The sequence below is a fragment of the Myodes glareolus genome, chromosome 25 (genome assembly GCF_982192425.1).
Source record: "Myodes glareolus chromosome 25, mMyoGla1.1, whole genome shotgun sequence".
NCBI classification, from domain to species: domain Eukaryota; kingdom Metazoa; phylum Chordata; class Mammalia; order Rodentia; family Cricetidae; genus Myodes; species Myodes glareolus.
Genome location: NC_142050.1, coordinates 29,202,804 through 29,226,468, shown reverse-complemented (window position 1 = coordinate 29,226,468; position 23,665 = coordinate 29,202,804). Strand labels below are relative to the sequence as shown.

The 23,665-nt window shown below is 44.9% G+C and overlaps 1 protein-coding gene across 10 annotated transcripts in view; it reads right to left on the bottom strand.

Moving 5' to 3' along the window:
• Positions 1-23,665, bottom strand: part of LOC146889447 (uncharacterized) — a 175,483-nt gene that overhangs the window by 48,402 nt on the left and 103,416 nt on the right. For 8 of the 10 annotated variants that reach the window (XR_015736706.1, XM_087901890.1, XM_087901891.1 and 5 more), the window contains 4 exons: positions 19,906-19,969; positions 15,083-15,273; positions 11,077-11,230; positions 1,711-1,783 (listed from right to left, as the gene is read on the bottom strand). Coding sequence is in view for 2 of the 10 variants with exons in the window: in XM_085683699.2 (XP_085539825.2) it covers positions 1,711-1,783; positions 11,077-11,079 (76 nt within the window). In the remaining 8 variants the exon portion in view is untranslated. The remainder of the gene's footprint in view (positions 1-1,710; positions 1,784-11,076; positions 11,231-15,082; positions 15,274-19,905; positions 19,970-23,665) is intronic. The other 2 variants (XR_015736709.1, XR_015736710.1) reach the window with 1 other exon arrangement.

Genomic DNA, 23,665 nt, shown 5'->3' with positions numbered 1-23,665 from the left:
GAAAGATATATATATATATATATATATATATATATATATATATATATATATCTGCCTCAGTCTCCATCTCTTTATCTCCCCCTCCTCTGCCTTCTGTGACTGTTTGTTTTTAGACACATTCTTTCATAGCTTGGGCTGTTTCCTTGGACTCCCAATCCTCCTCCTTCCACATCTCAAATGCTGAGACTTCAGGTACATATCCTCACACCCAGCTTCTCCACCCGTGCTCTCTGAGACAAAGACTATGCCCTATGTGCCAGGCAACATGACGTGAGTATTTAATACAGAGGTAATTTTTTTTCTAAAAGTTCAATAATCAATTCTCATCTTTCAAAACTTCAACCTGACTCCATATTAGCCTCATCAATTGTGGGACAACCAGACATTATGTCTGACCTAAAATGATGTAGCAGGAAGCACACAGATTTATCCATGAGAACTTTACCCAAGTGTACGCCTGATTCATACCAAGTCTTTGGATCTATCTAAATTTCAGTTTACAAGAAACACAGAGAAAAACATGTTAAATAATAGCATAAAGAAACAATCAGATAATATAGAACACAGACTATTCCATGCAACAATCAGATGGGACTCAGCAGAAGGCTGACATCATGAGAGTGCAATGCATGTGGCTATGGAACGAGGAGGCAATGCGAGATAGAAAGAGTCTTCATATGCAGAATGCCTGCATGAAGTATGAGTTCTTGCTTGAATTAAACAGAACCACAAGATGTTTGGGGGGGCAAGGAAAAACAGGAATTACTCTTCGTGGGTAGAGTTATTGTTTGGAGATAGTGGTGACGGTTGCACAATGTTGTCAGTGTGTTTAGTGCCACTGAATTGTATGGTTAAGATAGAAATCTTTACATTATGTACAGTCTACCACAGTTTTAAAGCAATATTTCAGGGAACAAATAAGGAAATTCAAGCTGTGGATACATCATTAATAATGTTAAAAATGACGTGGCTTTTCTGAGGCATGATAGTGAAACTGTGTGCCCCTCACAAAAAATGTGCTTATTCTTCAGAGGTAAATGTTGAAATATTCAGATGACCTATAAATTTTATTTAAATAATAAACAAGCTTATCTTCCTCCAGAAAAGAGGAAAATAAAGACTACATTGCAAATGTTTGCAGTCATTTGATCTCCATGATAGACATTGTGTGTTCGTGTTGTGATTCTGTCTCTCTAACTACACTGGAACCGTGCATGGGGAAAACAGCGAAGGGCAGAGTCCTCTCTTGTGAGCATCCTGATGGAAGTCTACACAAGACTTACATCCGTTTAAAAGTCAAAGACGGAAGTTAAAGAGTAGACGGAACGTTAGCCTGTGTCCTGAGTCTGTAAGTAGATGTGTCCTGAGTCTGTAAGTAGAGTCGCTGCCCTTGGCTGGAACTACTCACTCCTTATCGACCCCCGGCTTCCTTCAAGGCTTGAGCAAGCCCATCCTACAGAAAGATCAGACAGTTGCATTTCTGGGAACTAACAGGGAGGGAGCAGGACTGTTTCATCCAAGGCACCCTGCAGATCAAGTCATTTTCCTTTTAAGAGTCAATATGCCACGAGCAAGTCACTGGGTCACGTCTCTTCCAGGTGGTGGCCTTGCAGTTCACATCCCCCCTTAGGGCTCTTTCACAGATAGAGCTGTACTATACCCCGGCTAGCCATGATCTCAGATCGGAAGGGAAGGAGAGGAAAAACTCACCGAACATATCGCCATGAGAGTACGTCTCTGGGAACTGTAACTGATGGCTTTCTCTGTTCCACGCTGATAAAATCTGCAAAGCATTTCATTTGCACAAACAGCTGTAACTTTGATATAAAGCACAACTCGCTTTAATAATTGCACAATTTCTTTCTGGGTTGGAAATCCTACTCGAAATCTTGAAATGTGCCGATACCTCTAGCGCAAGCATGTCCTCACGTGTCCCTGGATAGCTATGGAAGCAGCCCGACACATTTATAGACGGCACTGTCATGTCACCGTGTCAAAAGACTGGACACTGCAGTGGATCACTGACTGGCAAAGCAGGGGCAGCAGCCTTACTCACCAAGGCATCTGCTAAGGCTGCTTGACCTTGTCTTCCACCTCCAACCTCGCAGCTTGGCCTGAAGCCCTCCTCCCCTACGTTAGTTCTGAGCGGTGGTTCTACTAGATAGAAGATTCTTAGTTGGTGCCCTTTTTTTTTTTGTCTCTTTCAGCATTGTGAAAATATCTCCCCACTGTCTCCTGGCAACTACTGCTTATGTGGAGAAGTCAGCTGTTTGTCTTATTTGGGTTCTTTGGTACAGGCTTGCCTGTGTTTTTCTTGTTGTTGTTTGTTTGCGGTGTGGGCCTCACCCATGCTAAGTAAACGCTCTTTCACCGCGACACAGCCTTAACCTGTTTGTTTTGCCTTTGCTATTGCTTGATCAAATTGCTGTCACAATTCTTTTCCTCCTCCGTCTACACTTTTACTTCAGTGTATCTAGACGCAGTAGTTGTTCTTAGATGACTAGATGGATATATGGATATATTTCATACAAATTTCAGGGGTTTTGCCCATTATCTCACTGAATCCTTTCCCCCAGTATGCATCTGTTGATGTATTCACTACATTTTACCACAATTTGTAAAAAAAAAAAAAAAAAAAGTGGCAAAACAATTTAAAATCTCAGCACTCAGGAGGCAGAAGCAGGTGGATCTCTGTGAGCTCAAGACCAACCTGAACTATAGAGCGAGTTCCAGGACAGACTCCAAAGCTACAGAGAAACCCTGTCTTGAAAAACCAAAAAAAAAGAAAAAGAAAAAAAATTAAATTAAATTTGGTAAATTGTACATAATGCAGTTTCCCATTTTAATCATCCAGTTCAGTGGCATTAAGCACATGGACAAAACTGCACAACCATCCCCACCATTTCCAGACTCTCCCCACAAGGAGTAATCCTAATCCCTGTCTTCCCCTCCCATTCAAACACTCTTGTGATCCCGTTACACTAGAACAAGATCACATACTCCATCCGGTCATTCTGCTTCTTAAGTAATTCCACATCTGTCTGAGACTCTTTTCCATATTTCTTCATTCTTTCCCTCTGATCCTGAGATCAAAAAAAAAAAAATCTTCAAATCCACTGAATTGCTGGGTACTGTGGCACATGCCATTAATCCCAGTGCTCAGGAGGCAGAGAAGTCTCTGGGTTCAAGGACAGCCTGGTCTACAGAGGGAGTTTCAGCCAAAACTACATAGTGAGACCCAGTTTCAAAAAACAAAGCAAACAAAAATCTGCTGATTCTTCTTCTAGGGTGAATCTACCACTGAGCTCTTGGAGTGAAGTTTTTATTTCAGTTCCTGTACTTTTCAACTCTAGAATTCCTACTGTTTTTTTAAAGTCATTTCCGTCTCTGCATTTAGACTGTCAACCCCTATCTAGTGAGACATGTCCCCACGCACCCCCTTTCCTCTGTGAGCATGATTTCCTTTGTTCTCTGAACATACAACATCTGCCTTGAAGCCTTTAAGCCCAACATCCAGGCCATCTCCTGAGCAGTTCCCACTGAAGTCTGTTTACCTCCTTGTATAGGAGACATATGTCACACGTTGTTTTCCTTGCTGCAAACAGGATGTATAACAGTGCTGATTGCTGATTCTCGTGATGCAAAGTTGATTGTCACTCAGCTACTTGGTGGACTGCCTGAATTCTTTTGGTGAGAAGTCCTTTTCCCATTTGACGTTGCTCACATGGAGGTGTGAAGTGGAGTAGCTAGTGCCACACGCACAGTTACTCCAGGATGGCGGTGCTTTCAGGAAACCTGACTGTGTCTGTCTGTCCATCCCTCCCTCTCCTTCAAGTCTTCGGCCTCTAGTGATATGATCCCTAGGTTTTAGGCTCTTCTCCTTGCCATCTAACTGCACTATTTATACCCACAATGCCTTGGGTCATAGATTTCTCCACACATAGCCAATTACACAGCAGCCTCTTCACGGTAGCTTTGGAGGTCAGTCTTTAAGATTTGTCCTAAGCCCAGAAGGCTCTTCTTGGCTCTTTCTTTCCCTAATATTCTCTAGCAAACCAACCAGCGTAAAGCTTGTCTAGTTCTCTTGCGGGGCCACCAGCTTCCTCTTCGTGCTTAGGACCCAAGTCTCAATTGTTCTTAAGAACTGACTTCAGTGTGGACTTTGCCACGCCCTCTTCCAAACACAGCCTCTCCTCATCAGCACTCTCTGTTCTTACAACTGCCCCCTTCCCCCGTTCTTATACAGAGTCTCTAGGACTCTCCTCTTGAACACGGGCACTTTGCTTGGCCTGCCGGCCCTGCTTTACAGAAAGAGCACTGCGTGTGGGAGCAGTGACCTCTGGTTTTGGTTTTCATTTTCCTTTGTGGAGACCGTGTCGCACACAAAGCGTGGATGCAATTGGTCCCCAGTTTTACTAGTCTGCCACATCTAAGGGGAGTCTTGGACAGGAATGAAGTCCTCCACCTTTAGGCTGCACTTCTCGGGGGATGGGATGGAATTTAGCACCTACAACATAGATGTGGCAAGGAGACACTGTTGGCCTTGACTGACAAGAGCCCTGCCTTCCCGGGCAGGTTGGAGCGTCTGTCACAACAACCTAGGTTAGACGGAGTAGGAGGGAGCGTGGTTCAGATGCCATAAGTTCTCTCTCTTATTGAGATTAGTAGATTTTCTTAAGTAAACGAGTACTTGCTGTATACCCTGAGGAAGCTTTCTGGAGACTTTGAATGATTGTTTTTACAATATGAATGTTTTGTTGACAGGGGACCGTAGGGCTCTTCACAGCGCCATTCTGGAAATCGCCTTCTAATAGGATCTTAATGACTATAAACATTGTCTTGACTGCTAATAATGTTTTTCTGAGCTTCCCTCCGGGGTTCAGGCTCTGATAAATGGAGGTGAATTTGGAGATAAAGAACTGCTTGATCATCCCAGGCCCAATGAAAACGTTATGGACAATGCTCTGAGAACTGCACAGAATACCACAGACAGTGGCCAAAACAAAGCAGAAGACCTACAAATCCCTAGATTTCGCCCTGGTGTTTGGAGTGCTAATACATAAAGCAGCCTGTCTCCTCTGAGTCGAGCTCCCAGGAGTGGTTTACTAAAGCATTTCTTGCTAAGTTTCCCAAAACATGGGAAACTTAGATTGGATTTACAGTAGAAAAAATTTCATCAAACCAACCCTGTTCCTTTCCCCTCCTCCTCCTTTGTTCTGAGCATGTCTCCTTGCGGTGTCTGCTTGAGCTTTGGGGCCCACTGAGTTAAGAGTTAGAGTTAGTACAACTGTCGGCTCATTGAGATTCAGAATCCCCTGGAACACGACCTCTGGGCATGCTGCTGGGGAACACTGTTGACTAGACTAAGTGAGCTGGGGAGACCTGACCACTGTGGATGGTGGTACTGTGCCCTGGGCTGAGTCCTGGGATGAATAGAATGAGGAAACGGAGCTGGGCATATGCATTTCCCAATGTCTGTTTCTAATCGTTAAAACGCTCTAACCAGCTGCTCTGGGCTTCTGCTACTCTGACTCCCCGCCACGATGTACCCTTGAACAGTGAGCCAAAATAAGTCCCCTTTCCCTTAAGTGGCTCTTGTCAGGGTCCTTTATCACAGCAACAGGAAGAGCAAATAAGACAATATTCTAAACACACTGACATAAGTGTGTTTATGGAGACATAAGCCAAGTCACAAAGTTGTGAAGTTCTAATTGTGAAAGAAGGTTAGGAAATTTCAAGTCCTAAATTCTGATTATCTAGTGGCATCTACTGTTCTACATCAAAATAATGTCTCATCCCATCACCTGATAGATTAACCAAATTCCTGGTGGTTGATGTTAAATACATGTATATATATATATATGTATTTTATATATATATATATATATATATATATATATATATATATGTATGACCAGCACCAAATGGGTTCAGTAAGTTTCATCGATGCATGTCTGTGTATTGTGCATATGCAATATATATGTGTGTGTGTGTGCATATATATATGTAACAGTTATAAAGAAGAACAGGTCATGAATTTGCAAGGGAGTGGGGGCATGAAAGTCATTTGAGGTGAGAAAGGGAGGGGTGGAAATGATGCAGGCTCAGCACTCATCTATAATATCATCAAAAAATTAAGGTAAAAATACATTTAGTATTTAAATTGATAATTACAAATATTTATTATGTAGAGTATAATTTTTGTAATATATACACATTAAAAAGTAGCCAAGTTGAACTGATAAATATGAATTACTTAATGCAGCTGTCAATTTTTTCCCCAAGATGAGATGTACAATCTGCTATTTTTTTAAAATATTTTTATGGTTTACTTAACTTTTTATTTTATGTGCATTGGTGTGAAGGTGTCAGATCCCCCGGAACTGGATTTTCAGACAGTTGTGAACTGCCATGTGGGTGCTGGGAATTGAACCCGGGTCCTCTGGAAGAGCAGTCAGTGCTCTTAACCGCTGAGCCATCTCTCCAGCCCACAATCTGCTATTTTTGATCCTCAAAAATATATGTATAGGCCAATAGTAACTGAACTCAGTGGGTTATTAAGAAAATAAGAGCTGCACAGTGGTGGCACATGCCTTTAGTCCAAGCACTTGGGAGGCAGAGGCAGATGGATCTCTGTGAGTTCAAGGCCAGCCTGGTCTACAGAGCAGGACACAGCCCGAGCTGTTACACAGAGAAACCCTATCTTGAAAAAGAAAAAGAAAAGAAAAGAAAAGAAAGAAAGAAAGAAAGAAAGAAAGAAAGAAAGAAAGAAAGAAAAAGAAGGACTTGTTGGGGAATCCCAAGGAGATCTGGAGGGGGGTATGGGATGGATACGCTCAAGATGTATTATATACCTGTATGAAATTCTCAAAGAATAAATTAAAAATATTAAAAAATAATGTCTCATCTCTCTCAAGCACTAACATTTTTTCCCCACTTAAATTGAAGCTTGTTCCTAAATAGTTCCTCCCACACTATGTCCCACTAATTTGAGAACAAGGTTTTCCTCTAACAAGATCTCTGTAAAGGCCCCCGTCCCTGACATAAATTTTTAGCACTGCTCGACCATTCGAACAATTGCAGATCAAGAAGAGTCAGCTCTATCGGTTCAAGAAGTTAAAATCAATCCCCTTCCAGAGAGCAGGTTTAACAAGTTCACCCACGCCATGAGGACCTTTGTGCCACCATCCCCCATGTCTACAATGACAGCAACTGACCAAAACAGGCTTTACCCAGTTCTTTCTCTGACTGATGCATTAGTCACCTCATTACTTTGGCCAAGCACCTACCTGACAAAAGCAACAGAAGGAAGGAGGGAGGGAGGGAGAGAGAGGTGGGGGGGGGGGAGAGAGAAAAGAAAGGAAGGAAGGAAGGAAGGAAGGAAGGAAGGAAGGAAGGAAGGAAGGAAGGAAGGAAGGAAAGAAGGAAGGAAGGAAGGAAGGGCTTATTTTTGGTTACAGTTCCAAAGGATACAGTCCAGGATGGGCACGGCAGTGGGTGCTTGAGGTGGCTGGACACATTGTATCAAACACTGAGGGAGCTGGGTGCTTGGGTTCAGTTTGCTTACTCTTTTTTTGCTCAGCCTCCAATGATCCCAGCCCGTGAAATGGCATCACCCACCTTTACAATGGGTCTGCCCCTCTCAGTAAAGTTGGTTGAGATAATCTCTCACAGATATGCCTTGGCGATTTTAAATCCCATCAAGCTGACAACTGAGATTAGCCATCGCCCTAACTATCACTCTGCCAGCAGAAACTCCACAGCATGACCGCAGTGTTCAACATCTTTAAGGCATGCTATAAAGTTTGTTCCCAAGAATGTCACTCATAGACTGGAGCCTAGGTCCCCAGTGTGGTGGTGACGAGGTAGTAGGGTCTGGTATAAACCAATCAGGATATGTAGACTCTGTCCATACAAGCAGGTCGATGCTGGTTTAATGAATCCCATCTTGCCATGTGACCTCCTCTACACGCATATTCACCCTTGTGAAACCATCTACCATGAGGGTCCTCAACAGATCATGCAGATGCCAGCACCATGCTCTTGAATCCTGAGACTCCTGATAAATAAACCTTTGTTCTTTACAGAGTATCCTGCCTCTGGTATTTTGTTACATACAGCAATATAAAATTAACTAGAGCAAAGTGTAAATTTGGAAGTGGATGGTGATAATGGATGCAGAAGATTGTAAGCATACTCCAAAAAAACAGAAAGTGCGACTTGGAACCCACGGAGAGTGTATTCTAAGCACATGCTGTACCAATGACCTACATCTCCAGTCCAAGACCATGCATGTACTTTATGCCACTGAATTGTACACTTCAAAAAGTCCAATGGTAAACCGCATGTTATGGCCATTTTACAACATACATGCATACGCGCTACATACTTGGGGCTTCATTGCTGCCGGCTTTCTTTTTGCTAGTTCTTGTTTTGAGATACGGTTTCACGTTTGCTGCAGCAGGTTTTGAATCACTAATCACCTGGCCTCCATCTTCTGAGTGCCAGGAGCGGCTGGTTCTCTGTGCACAGTAGTTCTCAAAATGCTTCCCAACATCCAGCTTGGAGCTTTGCCAGAATCTGAGTTGGTTTTTTTTTTTTTTTTCCCTCCAAGAGCCAGGCTTAGGCTTCCTGCATATTTTTGCCATTCATATGATGAATGAAAAGGAGATTAACTCCTCTCAGACGGTTGGGAGAGAGATGTAGCTACCTAAGAGCCCAGGGACAGAGAATGGCCTGGGATGGGTGTCTGCACATTTGAAGTTAGCCTGAACTGAACTGGTGTCTGCTTCCTTGTGCTCTTGCTAAATGGTAGCTAGCGGGATCCTGATTTGTTAGCCTTAATCCAGAATGATGACAACACAGTCTCAATTAGCTGCCAATAGTTTTGAACATCCTTTCCTGATCGATCAAGTCCTTTTCCTGTTAGCCCGCGACAGCCTTGTGACCCAAGGCTCTGGAATGGATCAACCCGCCTACGCCTGCACAAAGCACTGTGTCTCCATGGAAACAGCTCGTCAGGCCCTGCTTGGCTGCAGGTACCGAAGACCTCTCATTTGCAGCCTGAGTTCCACAAAGACTCAATCGTAGCAACCAGGCAGGTGTTAGGAGCCCCATCCTTTTTAGTTGCCAGGGTCTGGCCTCTCACGAAGCCTCCTTTGCATTGCACCGGGAAAGTCCCCAGCCCCACCGACATCCACGTGGTCCTCAAGGCAATGGAAGGGTTTCTGCCCCAGAAACCTCCCAACAGGTCTTCTTTTCTTACTGTTGCCTCCACCCACCAAAGCCTAGAGCGATTAGAATGCCTGCCACCCCACCTGGAACAACAGTTCTCTACCTCTGGGACCCTCCAGTCTGCATTCCTATTGCCTCTGGTGTCGCCTGGGTCTGCATCATTTCCTTGTCTCTGGGCTACAAGATTCTCCACACTGGCCCGTATATTCAGTCTTCATCTTACAATTGCGTTCTAAAAACATAACCTAATAACAGGTCATGAAAAGAGGCTTCGCAGGGTAGGGGATGTGGGACAGAGGAAGACTCAACAATGCACTCCAGTGAGAAAGAAATGATAGCACAATGGGGTGACTATCGTCTACCGCGTGTTACTCCACTACCAGGAGCTAGAAGACAGGCGTTTGCAGGGCCTGAACACAGGGCGTGACAGATGTCCGATAAGATGGAAAGGCCAATCCTGCTGATCTGATCAATGCACATTGCATATATGGATTGAATCATCGCTCTCTACCCCGTAGATATAAGCAATTATTACATGCCAATTACAATCAGTTAAAAATAGGATATTGGAACCGAAATGTCAGAATCTGATTATTACCATAGTTTTTTTTCCTGTATATGTTAATTCCCATATAATTCTATGCAAAAAAGACAAAGCTTGCATACTCTGTGAACTATGAGCCGGGCACTGTATGTTAGGTATCATAGAAATAAAATTGAACAGGGTCCTAACTTTAAATTAGCTTATGATTTCCTTTAGGATTCTGATTAAGTCTGGTAGGAAAGTCAGAGACAGAATGAAGCCTATTTTTCGAAGTATTCGTGTCTTTTTAAAATTTATTAAATAAAAAAACCCAAAATATTATTAATGGGAAATAAAAAGAATAATTCATACTTTTCCCAATAAACATCTGTATAAAGTTTGTTTGATTGAGAGCAAGATACAGGGCTGGGAATGAAGTTGTATGATACATGTGATAGGGTATGCACACACACAAACACACACCTCCACCCCTATCCTGGGCTAAGAGAACAAAAATATTTTAATGTCCTTCCCTCATCCTAGGACAGTTAGTGGCTCCCAGTTCCCTCAGATAGACTTCAGACCCTATAACAAGCAAGATCACACTGTTATTGATTAACCTGGCTCACCTCCCAGACACATCCTCTCTCCTCCTCTCCAGTGGCATCTGTTCAGCTTCTACCCTTCTCTACGGCCTCTGCCCCTTGGCCCAGCTTCCTGCTCCTGGCTCCATGGTGTGTCTTAATTTCATTTCTGTGGCTGCAATGAACTACCTTGGCCAATGTATGGAGAGAAGAGGTTCATTTCGGCTCACAGCTCCGGGTTATTGCCTATAACTGCGGGAATTCGAGGCCTGACCTTGAAGCAGCCAGACGTGTTACTTCCATAGCCAAGAGCAGAGAACGAACGAATGGACCCATGCTTGCTTACGTGTGCTCAGCCTCCTCTTTGTTTATTCCGTCCAGGACCCAAACCCAAGGGATAACACTGCCCACGTTCAGGGTGGGTCTCCCCCTAATGAATGCACTTAGGAAAAGTCTGTCACAGGCATGCCTATTGGCCAACCTGATTGTGTTAGTTACTTTTCTGTTGTCACGATTAAAAGACCTTGATTGGGGCTGGAGGGATGGTGCAGTGGTTAAGAGCACTGGCTGCTCTTCCAGATGACCTGGATTCAATTCCAGCACCCACATGGCATCTCACAACTGTCTGTAACTCCAATTCCAGGGGATCTGACACCCTCACAGACAGACATGCAGGCAAAACAAAAGGTACATAAAATAGAGATAAATTATTTTTTAAAAAGTTAAAACACCCACCATGATCAAGGCAGTTTATAGAAGATTTTACTGGAACTTATGGCTCCAGAGGCGTAAGAGGCCATCATGGCAGGGAATCTTGGCAACAGGTGGCAAACGTGGCGACCGGAACAGCTCCCATCTCAATCGGCAAGCGGTAAACAGAGAGAAGGACCTAGAAATGACATGAGTAAATTATGCTCTCAGAGACTTCAGGACATAGAATCCATATCTCCTAACCCCCCCAAACAGCACCACCAAGTGGGGACCAAGCGTCCAAACATCCGAGCCTATGGGAAGATATCTCCATTCAAACCACCGCACTGATCTAGGAGATCCCTCATTAAGACTCCCTTCCCTGCTGGCTCTACATTGTGTCAGGTTGTTCAAGGTAACCATCACACCACCGTTTTGTACGGCTTCTCACACACCGGAGGGCTATGCTCTCAATCTTACAGCTGTGAGTTTCTTTAAGTTTTAAGTGTCTTTCCCACATTCTTCTACTCATCTTTCTGCGGTGGAGGGCAAGATGTGTGCCCACCTCCAGCTCAGGGCCCACCACGGTTACTCTGATGCCTGGTGCACAAAGGGAAGAAGAACAGAAGCCTCTGGAATGGAATAACAATGTCACCCCACGCCGATGGTAAACAGATCCTGTTGATGGCTCAGTACCTCTACTCCACCAGCCTAGGCCAGCCGTAACTCAGTCACATGCCAAGGTACTGCAGCACAGGCTGCTGGCTGCTGGATTTGGGGATGCGTCTGTAAATGGGTCACTGACTCTGCTCAGCTCTGGCTACCACTGGTTGCCTCCTATTTTGTAAGACACCTGGGAGGCCTGCACCAGCCTTGGGGTTGGGCCCATATGGCTACGTCAGCAGCTGGAGAGCCATTCCTAAGAGCTGAGATAAGAAGGCAGGCTTTCTCCTGGAGTCCCAGAAGATTCTTTTTTTTGCTGGTGGTACAACTTCACCCAGGAAATGCTTTCCTAGGGGAATCTAAGATCAGAATCACAGTGAGAGGAGAAAACAGCCAGACGTCTCAAGACCTGTCCATTGTCTCCAGGAGACAGGGTTGTTTTGTCTTGTCTTATTTTGTTTCATCAGGGGAGGCTTGGGGTTAGTGACAGTGGCAAGTCACATATGTCATAGCAATCAAAGGGAGGGGTGAATGGATGAGGACCCTGGTCCCCCAGAGTACGACGGCTGGTCTAGGAAAGAAGCCAGAGGGAGGTGCCTACCACACGGTGTGGTGTGAGGCAGCAGGTTGCCTTCAGCCCCCATCTTTCTCCTAAATCAACACATCTTTCATCTTCTAGAAATGAGAAACCAACTTTTGGCCGTAGACCTGGATGAGATGCAGAAAGAATGGATTTTGTTTCAGTGTGAGCGGAAGGCTAGCGCAGACAGAGAGGGGGAGGAGCAACCAAAGGCCCAGTTCTACTTTCCCCGCTGCAGTAAGTAAGCAAAGGAGCCATTAAATGAGAAAATGTATGTGAAGGCACTTAGCACAGTGTTTGGCAAATGCACGGGATTCAATAATATTGACTTGTTTATTTTACGTTCACTCAGTGGCAGGACTATAAGCAGAAAGGATACCAGGGGGACAGTAAGGCTGGGGTGCATTCTCTACCTGGATAGTTGATCAATTTTGCCATTAGATGGTTCTGTCTTTGACTCTATCAAAACCTCCGAATCCATCAGAGGCAAAAAAAAATTATCTTCAGCTATTTTCATTTTACTATTAAAGCCGATTATATTCTCCAGCCCCCGTAATAACGTAAATGCATCAAACACCTAGATGGGGAAGTGGTACAAAATTTCTAGTGAAGATGAAGCAAAAACTGGTCAATCTCAATGATAATACAACTAACTTACTATAATAATAGTATAATAATAATAGATAATGCACATAACTTATACTATAAAACAGAGCCAGGCCTGACAACCAGCCGATAATCCCAGCTACTTGGGAGGCTGAAGCAAGTTCAAAATCAGCCTTGGCTATTAAGTGGGCCGAAAGCAACTTTGGAAACTTAATGAAGCTGTTTAAAATAAAGAGCAAAAACGGTGACTATGGCTCCATGGCTGGTGATGCCTCCTTAACAGGAGAATCCGAGTTAAGTTCCCTAACACCAACAGAAAAAGCAGGTTCAGAGATGTGTGCCTATAGCTCCAACACTGGGGTTGCCGAGACAGGGTGATCCCTGGGTTTTGCTGGCCGGACAGTCTAGTCAAATTGGTGAGCTCCAGATTCAGCGAAAGAATTAGGTGGGGAGCGAGAGGAGATGGTACGTGTCGTTACCTCTGCCCTTCTCATGCACGCACACGTACCCACAGCTCCATATTTGTATGCACATACATAGACATACACACACAAAAGAAAAGTGAAAAAGAGGGCTGGATATGTGGTCAGTGGTAGAGAGTTTTCCTAACAGGCAACGAGGTCCCAGGTTCAATCTCCAATACTAAAAAGGGAGTTTCTCATGTGTGAACTTTAGCAAGCCTAGCTTCCCAATAGAGATTGAGCAAGCGAAGAGGGCAAGGAGACACCCAGCCATCTTGCCTTGATGCTACGGAGATGTCATACTTAGATGGTTAGGGGTGGGAGAACGGGAGGACACATCTGTTGACGGCTTAGTGAGAGATGGGGGAGGAGCCAAAGGCTGGCACAAATCATGGGCTCAAATACACAGAGAACGCTCTTAATGGACAGCCTCTAACTTTACCTCCTGGTTCTCAGAACAACCAGAACCGAGGACGCTACAGACAGTCCTTGCAAGGGCCTAACAAATGTTTGTTTAACCAAAACCAAACTAAACGCGGAACAAAACGAAACTGGAATTTGTCCACATCGGTCACCGAAGCCACTCACACGAGGCTCGAGAAAGCTACTGGATTAATTTCAGCTCTGACAGTGAACTAAGCCAGGCATGTGTTTGTATTTGCTCATGTCCTGCACGTACCTTCTCTTCGTGTTCAGCAGTTCCCCGAGATGGGTAGTCCTCTTTAATACTTCAATTTACAGAGATGGAACGCTACTGCAGTACCAGTCTTGCTCAGATTAGGGGGAAGAAACTGGTTTTGAGACAGGGGCTCACTCTGTAGTCCAGAGAGGCCTAGGATTCATTGTATAACCCAGGCTAGCCTCACACTGCGCATCATTCTCCTGCCTCAGCTTCATGAATGTTGCTATGGATGTGTGTCACCATGCCTGACTAAATTAACAAGAAAATAAACACAAACTCCAAATTTTAATTATATGTACACACATGTCAGGCCAGCCAAGGCTGTTTGTTACACAGTGAAACCATGTCTCAGAGAGAGAGAGAGAGAGAGAGAGAGAGAGAGAGAGAGAGAGAGAGAGAGAAGATATGGCCACTGAGCTCTGACTCAGATGTGCGCGCACGCACACAGCATACATGTGTGTGTGTGTATTTCATTCTCTTTATTATTATAACAAAGAGCTATCCTAAGTCAATAATTAAAAGGCAAAAACCCCAGTAAAAAAAAATCAGCAAAAGATTGATCTATCAAATAAGTGGGGATCCCTGTAACACTCAAAGAAACAGATTATTGGTTTCAGGTTCTGCCTAAATGTGAGTTCTAAGCCTCCTGGTAATTTGAGCTAGATGAGACCTCACAGTCAAGGCTGAAAACCTATGAGGCCCCTTTCTTTTCTTTTCTTTTCTTTTCTTTTCTTTTCTTTTCTTTTCTTTTCTTTTCTTTTCTTTTCTTTTCTTTTCTTTTTTTCTAATACCAAACCTAAATCTTGCAATGTTAACTAACACCCTCCACTGGAGTGAGGTTAGGAAAGTGACGGTGGCGTCTGGAGGAACAGTCCAGTACTGTCTGGGCTTTGCAGACAAATGGCATCAGCTGAGGCGGAGGAATGCAGAGAGCAGTGTCCCTAAGCTGCAGGCTGTTTCCTGGAGACAGAGGAAGTCTCACCCCTTTCCTCCAGAGCCCCTGGAGCCTTGCCACTCCACACGTGGTCTCCAAGCTAGTGGGCCCTCCAGGGAACTCACAGGTGTGCAGAAGTCAGCCTTCTGCCCGGGCTGCTGAACTGGACTCTGCATCTCAGCCAGCCTCCGAGGTGACGCACACGCAGATCTCAGGGTGCAGGCGCAGGGCAGACACAGAGGCTCGGTCCACGCAGGTGCTTCGTAACCGCCGGTAGGATGGAAGGTGCGGGTGGTCTCTCAGGAGCCCTTCAGAACTAAATCGTTGAATTTAATGAAAAGTGTCACACTCAGCCAAGTCGAATGGTCCCCACTTCACCAAAGGCTTTATGATTAATGAATTAATAATGGGGCCACGGTGCTGCTGTTCCTACAAGTGAATTTAGAGTTCTGATTAGCATCCTTTCACTGGGCGGCTTGATAGACCCAGGAGGCATCAACAGAGATAACCCCATCTCTCATCCAGTCTTGCCTGTCCGCCTCCCACGAGAGGGAAAGCAATGGGGGTGTAAAATCGAGAGAACTGAGAGGGAAAGACAGACCTGAAAGGACGGGATAAGAGAGTCTCATGACCTAAGGACACTGGTTGTTCTTTTCCTGTCTTCCCTCCCCCAAACAGTCCATAAGTTTTCTCCTGATACCATCCAAGAGAGTGTGGATGGAAGAGAGGGAGGGAGGAGAGGAAGAAAAGACTAGAAAGAGAAAAGAAAGGTAGCCAGGTGTGGTTGTGCTGTCCCTTTGACTCAGTACTTGGGAGGCAGAGACAGGCAAATCTCTGTGAGTTTGAGACCAGTCTGGTCTATAAAGCAAGCTCTGAAGCAGCAAGGTCTATATAACGACACCCTGTCTAAAACAGAAAGAACGGGGGTGCACCAATATTCAGGGACCTTTGCGCTGTCCTATAAACGGACAGAGGCGCAGATGCTAAGTCTGGTCGCTGAAGTCCCTCCAAGGCCACAGTGCACACACCACCATCTCCACCTTAACTCTACTCACTGTCTGCCGGTCTCCTCACGGAGCAGACTATCTTGGGAGCAACCCACCCTCCAGCTTCAAGGTTGTCTCTGGCTTTGGGGGCTGCCAAGAAAGCTGTTAGATACAAGGAAACAAAAGAGATCCGGGGATGGAGAGGCGTTCTGAGTTCGGCTAATGAGTGAGGTGACTCACAGGCTGACTCAGAAGCTTGGGAGAGGGAAGCAGTGGGGGGACAGACCTCAAAGGAGCCCTGTAAACCAGAGCGAGGAGGCCAGGGACAGGGTGGGCTGTCTTTGTTTTGTTTGTTTGTTTGACAGGATTTCTTGGAGCTTTAGATGGGGAAACAGATCCTCAAGCAGAGGGACATGAGGGCTGTTTTCCCTTTTTTCTTGCCCAGAAGCTGGGTTGTGAATCTACCAATCTGGGCTTGGAGAGCGGTGGAGCATCCTCCAGCTAAGCTGACCTGAGCTTGGGCAAATCTCAGGGCCGAAACTCCATAGCAATAATTGTCCTCAGGTCCCCAGGCAGTGAGTGAGCCGAATCAGGTCCCACCCTCTAGTGTTCTAAGGCTCTCCATGAGGGGGGCGAAACGGCCTCTTTTGATTTTTTAAAAAAGTATTTTACGTTTGAGAACACTGTGATCCAACCTGTGCTTATAAATATATTGCAAATTGTTCTAAACATATGACTAAGGCATCTTCTCTTCTGTGAATGGCTAATTGAGGTTCTCAGATGAAAGAGCCCAAGGTCATTGTTATAAAGGTTGGTACTTACACTGCCCTCGGAGGGTTGTACCGGAAATGACATGACTACCCCATACACAGTACAGCTAGATCTCCTGAAGATTACACATTTATGACATGGTCGATTGCAGGGACAGACTACCTAGGTGACGAATTTTCTTCTTGTGTTAAATAAGCCACGTGGGCTCAAACCCGCAGCCTCAGCCCGTTCAGTCAATGTAAACCCACTGAGCTAGCTAAAAATAACTCTAGTTGATTACATATTTATATGTAATTTGATGGTTGATGTCTCAAATGTACTTCGGCAGAGCATTATGAGCAAAGGCAGAAGGAGTTCTTGGCAGCTTGGCAACCTGTCACCTTTCACAAAAATGAAAAAAAAAAAGTCATAGCCTTTCAGCTTCCCCGGCCTCCAGCAGACAGCAGCAGCAACGTTGGCTGCTGTGAATTTCAGCCCTGGCGAACGACATTTCGCCGCCATCATGTTGCCTGTATTTAGTGCTGGGTGTTTTGTAACATTCTAACCCCATCTGTCTGATAATTGCGAAAGTGCCGCAGAGTATTGGATGTGCTGATAAGAAGAGGCTGATTCTGGTGAAAATAAAGAGATCGAAGCACCCGGTATAGTGAGAGGAGTCCTCAAAGCTGCACGTGAGTAAGGAGAAACGGGCCATCCACCTACACTGGTGATAGAACCCAGGGCTCTACCATGGAGCGCTGGGAGTGGTGGGCTCATCCAGAAAGACAGAGACTGAAGAGACGTGGGAAATGCTGGTGGACCTATGCAATGACCAGCAGTCTGCAAAAATGAGGAAATGTCATCTAAGGAGTGGAAACACACTGGAATGGAAAACGAGTCACAACACTGAATACCTAAAATCTAAGCACGAATTCAGGTGAGGGCTGAAATTCCACGCAAGCATTTGGAAGGCAGATGTGCTTAAAGCGCCTTCAAAAACATTTGCTGAACACCAGGTGGCTCTGTAGGGTCAAGGCCACTTAGAGCCACAGCCTCACCTTCTCCTGCGGCCCAGACGTAAAGCTTTGAAGGAACCAACAGGGCTTCCGGAACTTAAATCGCTCTTGACAGCTGACATATTAACAGCCATTCAGAATTCACCTGTTTAGAAAGCACATACACATCCCTGCGCAGTTTACGAACTAACTTTTCTTTTCATTGCACAGTTCTTTGACATGATTCTGTACGCATGTGTGTGCATGGGCATGTGGAGGTCAGAGGTCAGCCCGGGTGCAGTTCCTCAGGAGTTGATATTTTGAGATATGGTCCCTTACTGGGACCTGGGACTTGCCAATTAGGTTAAGATGGCTATGCCAGGAGGTGGTGGCACACGCCTTTAATCCTAGCACTTGGGAGGCAGAGGCAGGTAGATCTCTGTGAGTTCGAGGCCAGCCTGGTCAACAAGAGCTAGTTTCAGGACAGGCTTTAAAGCTACAGAGAAACCCTATCTCAAAAAAAAAAAAAAAAAGAAAAAGAAAAAAAAGAAAGAAAGAAAGAAAGAAAAGAAAGAAAGAAAAAGAAAAAAAAAAGACTAGACAGCAAGCCCCAGGATCCTCCAGACTCTGCCTCCCCATCACAGGGTTTACATAGCTGGCTTTTCCAAACAAAGGTTAAACAGGAGAGGATTCTCAGGTTCAGACAGCAGTGCCATACAGAACAAGTTATCTCCCCAACAACTCACCTTTTTTTTGTTTTGTTTGTTTTGTTTTTCAAGACAGGGTTTCCCTGTGTAGCCTGACTGTTCTGGAACTCACTCTGTAGACTAGGCTAGCTTTGAACTCAGAGATCCAGCTGCCCCTGCCTCCTGAGTGCTGGGATTAAAGACATACACCTCCATCTCTCAGCTTCCTTTTTCTTGAAGCAATAGTTTGGCATCCCATTTCCTTGCTATGCCATCTAACCCATCTTTTGCTGGACTCAGAAGAATGTCACTTGTCATAAATCACTATACATTTCTGTCAGAATAATTAGCAGAGGTTACAGGTTATGCTTAACATCCTAATATGTTTCTTATTTACCTTGAGATTGGGCTGACTAACATCTCTCCCAGAAACACATCGATGCTCCATTCAAACGGCCCATAGTTCTTTGTCAAATAACTGAGGATGGTTTATCCTTTATCTCCATTTTGAGAGGAAAAAAATTATTTCTAAAAGTTTGTTGGATTATCACTATGGTATTTTTGTATGAACACACACACACACACACACAACACACACACACACACACACACACACACTTATACCCTTGGCCAATTTTCTGCTGAAATATCTGTCCTTCAACTAGTGATGGATAACAGTGTTTTCTAGATCAAAAGTCCTACTTCCCCCAGTTTTCATGGATCTTGTTACTTGGTTTATAGTGGCCGCCATTGTGTTTCATCTCTAAAGCGGAGATAATAGCAGTCCCGATTAATGTGTATGGCTGACGAAAAGATTTACTGAGAAAATTTTGAGGGAAATTCTATGAAGCACCAAGCATTTTTATCCCATTCTTCCAATGATGAGATGACCCTGAAATCAAAAGGGCTGGCTGATACGCCTAGCATGAATTTGTAGACAAGCTCATACCCTGGTCTTAAAAATATCTTACCAAACAAATTAATTTTAGTTTTAACACCTACTAGGGATTGCTGTAATTCACACATTGACAGACTTCCAAGTGTCTAAATGTTAAAACTGGTCCCAAGGTAGTGCTCGAGCAAGGTGGTAGAATCCTTGCCAGACGGGGTCTAGTGGAAGGTCCTTGCATCACTGAGGACATGCCTTCAGAAGGGACTCTTTCTGTTTGCTTGCGGGACATACGGTGGACATTTATGCCCTGGCACTCACTCCTACCACAGAGTCTGTCTCACCTCAGGCCTAAAGACAGGGGGCTAGCTGGAACCTTTACAATGATGAGCCAGAAATCAACCTTCTCTCTTTATATGTTAATTATCTTAGGTATTTTCTTACAGTGGAGAAAAGCTAAGACAGGAATGCTATGAAGATCAGCAAAGGTTTTCCACAGAAAAGCACTCAGGAACTTTTAGATGATCCCACACAAAGCCAGGTCGCTGCTCTAACGCTCTTTCGCTTTTTGTTGAAAGCTCTAATTAGCCAGGGACAGGCTTGTTGTAACAAGACAGGCTCCACATTCCACGTGGTTTTTACCTCAGCCGTAAGAGTCCTATGCAGCGCACCTTCCCAGGCAGTCCTATTCTTGGCTCCTCTTCATCTGAAAACAAAAAGAGGTCAGCCAGTGGAACACTCTTCTGCAACAGAATAAGATATTTTTAATTATGCAGTTTTATAAATAGATAAGAAGAAAATATTTAAATGAATACACGAGCCTTCATTCCCAGCGATGCTACCATCCTCCTTCTGCCCTCATCCCGGTCTCCATGGTTTCCTGCATATCTTTCCTGTGTTTCGTATATGCAAACAAATCCAAACAGACAGCACTTCCCTGTTCATACATGAAGTCTGCTTCATTTTCGACCTCACCATTTTCGATGTAATGATATATCTTGAGGGCTGAGGCTGACACTTCAGGATAGAGCACTTTTTAGTATGTGCCAGACCCCATATTCAATCCACACCACCACAAATCAAAGTAAAACGCAAGTCCTTGAATACATCTTGAGTAGAAGACCTCCCTTGGGAAGACACAATATAAACATGAGACATGATAACACTGCCTTTAAATATGAAAAATTTAAAAATGTTCAGCCAGGCGGTGGTGGCGCACACCTTTAATGCCAGCTCTTGGGAGGCAGAGGCAGGTGGATCTCTGTGAGTTCAAGGTCAGCCTGGTCTGCAGAACGAGTTCCAGGACAGGCTCCATCGCTACAGAGAAACCCTGTCTCAAAAAAACAATAAATAAATAAATAAACAAATGTCTCACCACTGGAAATATATAATTATGTGAGGGAATGCATATTAACTAGCCTCATTTAGCCTTTCTAAAATGTATATATTTATCAAAATGTGCGTATACCATAAATTCATAAGACTTGTGTTAGCCAATCAAGGAATTAACTAAGCATAATATAAAGAAAATAAACAAATAAAATAGAGAAGCCAGCCCTCTCCCCACAGTCTTATCTTGACTCTGTCACCATAGTCAGAGAATCTCGGAATTGGTTACCATAAAGATTTTGTCACTCAGGCATCAAAGCCTGCTTCCCTTTTTGTCTAGGGAGAATATTGCGCATACCCCCAGCTCCGGCTGTCCTCTGTGTGTGCTGTTGCTGTCCCTGCTGCTGCTGCTGCTGCTGCTGCTGGGGACTGATCTCAGAGCCTGGAGCTTGCACGGCACACCCTCAACCACTGAGCTACACCCAAAGCCAAGGCTGTATTTTAACTTTCCTCTTGGCTGGATGTGGACACGGGACACATTCCAGCAGATTAATGTGGGCAGAGTACATGAGCACCATTTCCAGGTCCAGCCAAACCCATAGCCCCAATACTCCACGTTCTCCCCGCTTGCCAGAGATGGTAACACCTAGAGTGATCCCATAAGCTACACAGTGAAGATGGCAGAATCACAAGTCAGAAAGCTCCGGTCTTGAGACTGTTGCTCGAAACAGTCTAAAACATCTTAGATGTTATGTGGTAGGAGAACCTTCCCATGTGGTTGAGCCATGAGATTGTTCTTTAGGTATACTGCAGCAGTTAGTACTGTCTTCACTAACACCACAGCCAAACAAAGCGCCTTCTGTCTGTCCCAGCATCCTCGATCCCTGGGGTCCCCAGCAAATGACTATGAACTCGGCACTAGAAGTACATACCACTCATATTCCTATCCTTAGTGCTTAGAACAACTGACATACAGCAGGTGTTCAGCAAATCCTCCAAATCCTTTTGGAGGAGTGAATGCATATTGGAGCTCCTGCAGGGACAATGGATTAATTCATTACCATATCACTTAGTCTGATATTATCCCATGGCTTTTTCCTTTGATCAAGCATACTTTGTCAGTTTGAGATATCAGAAAATTAATAATATGAAAATAAACTCCTACACTCCACCACCCTTGAAATTTTTGTTTGTTTTCGAGACAGGATTTCTCTGTGTCACAATCCTAGCTGCCCTGGAACTCACTCTGTAGACCAGGCTGGCCTTAAACTCACAGAGATCTGCTTGCCCTCTGCCTCCTGAGTGCTGGAATTAAAGGCACGAGCCACTGCCACCCAGTCACCACCCTCTAACTCTTACCACTTTCTTATTGTCTTTCTCAGGTACAGAAAATAAATCCAAGCTGTCCTGAAGACAGCCATTCACCTGCTTGACAGTACCGCTCCTTCCTCTCCTATAACAAATCCTCCAGGCTACAGGCTAAAAAGTCTCACATCCTTCATCCCGTCTAAGACAGCAGCGACTGGAACTCTTAACACTGATTTGCCCTCTGCTAGTAGACAGCCCTCAGGCCTGTCACTGTTCCCTGTTCAGCTAATACTCTGGGTGTAGCATCATACTCTTGGCATGCCCTGCCCAGCCTGTGGTAGACCAGTTGTCCCTTCTAACTAGGCCTTTATACACTAACCAAAGTAGCTCATCCATTTTAAAAGTCTCAGAGGCAGCTATGTCGCCTGGTGATCCATCTGAGCCTTCCATCAAACTTGCTATTTCTTCTCCCTATCGCAGGAAGAAGTCCCCTGACACCAACCTACACCTACACACCACCTCACCATGTAAACTTAGACAGGTCTTGTATGAAAAATGAGGTGGCTGGGCTCCGTGATTATTGAGGTTTGCTTCCCACTCAGAAATACTTTGTGTGTAGAACAGTGAATTCTGGCAGGATGCGTGAACTCTGACGTAGGATCTCTCACCCACAAAGCAACGGGAGTGTAAATCTGTCCAGAAACAATAAGTTTACCAAACAACATGAGGCTGAACAGGTCGGTTTTCTCAGCCATGTTAAACGGATACCAGTGTCTGGACACTGCGACCAACCAGAAGTAAATACTAGAGACAACGGCTCACTGGTATAAAAAGTCAGGAAAAACACAGCACCAGCGAGCAGTGACGAAGCATAGGGGAAATTAATGTGTGACTCCTGGGAAGCCAGTGCTGGGGAATGAACTATAATGGCCATACCGTGGGATTTCAAACTGCAGAAAGCCTCGTCGGGTGCACTGCCAACTTCCTCTGCACATTTCACATCAGAATAAGCGTACCCACCTCCAAAGACCCTCAGCTACTGGGCCAAAAGTGCTGTTTGCTGGTAGCATGAGATCATGTCTGTATATCTCTTGCCCTTGGTCAGGTTCTTCTAAAGCAGACATCTTGCTTGCTTTTAGCTGATTAATTTCTCTTGCTGTTTTTGCTGGAGAGTGTCCCCCTGATCCACACTTCTGAGGCTGGATCCCCTTCCCACCTCAGACTAAAATTCTGCGCATTATTATTTGACCTCTTTTGAAAGCCTCGCTGCCAGTTTTCTAACCTGATCTGGGCACACTCCCCATCGGGGCCTGCATTTCCTGTGGATGATGAGTTGGTTTCCTAGGTGACAGAGGGAAGGAATAGACCTGTTAGCTTGTGGCTTCTGACTCACTCTCTGCAATGGACGTCACAGCATCCTGGCTGGGTAAGTGGATGCCGATAATAAGCTTGCGCGGAAGGGAGCAGCAGGGCCCTAATGGCTAAGACAGTCGAGTTGTACCAGCTCGCCCTCCCACGAGGCAAGCCAGCAGACCCCATAAATTCTGGATCTGAAGAAACAAACAGCAAATCCCAAGCCTCTGAACCCAGACCTTTATAAACGCACAGTGGAGCCGTGTTCGGCAACCATCTTGGCACAATTTGCTTTTCCGGAACATGAAGGAAACAGGCCCATGAAGCCTGAAAGGAGAGGTGGCAACAGACCAAATGCTCGAATTCAGTTTACTAAGATGGCAGCTGTCTTTAAACAATCACAGTTCTTCCC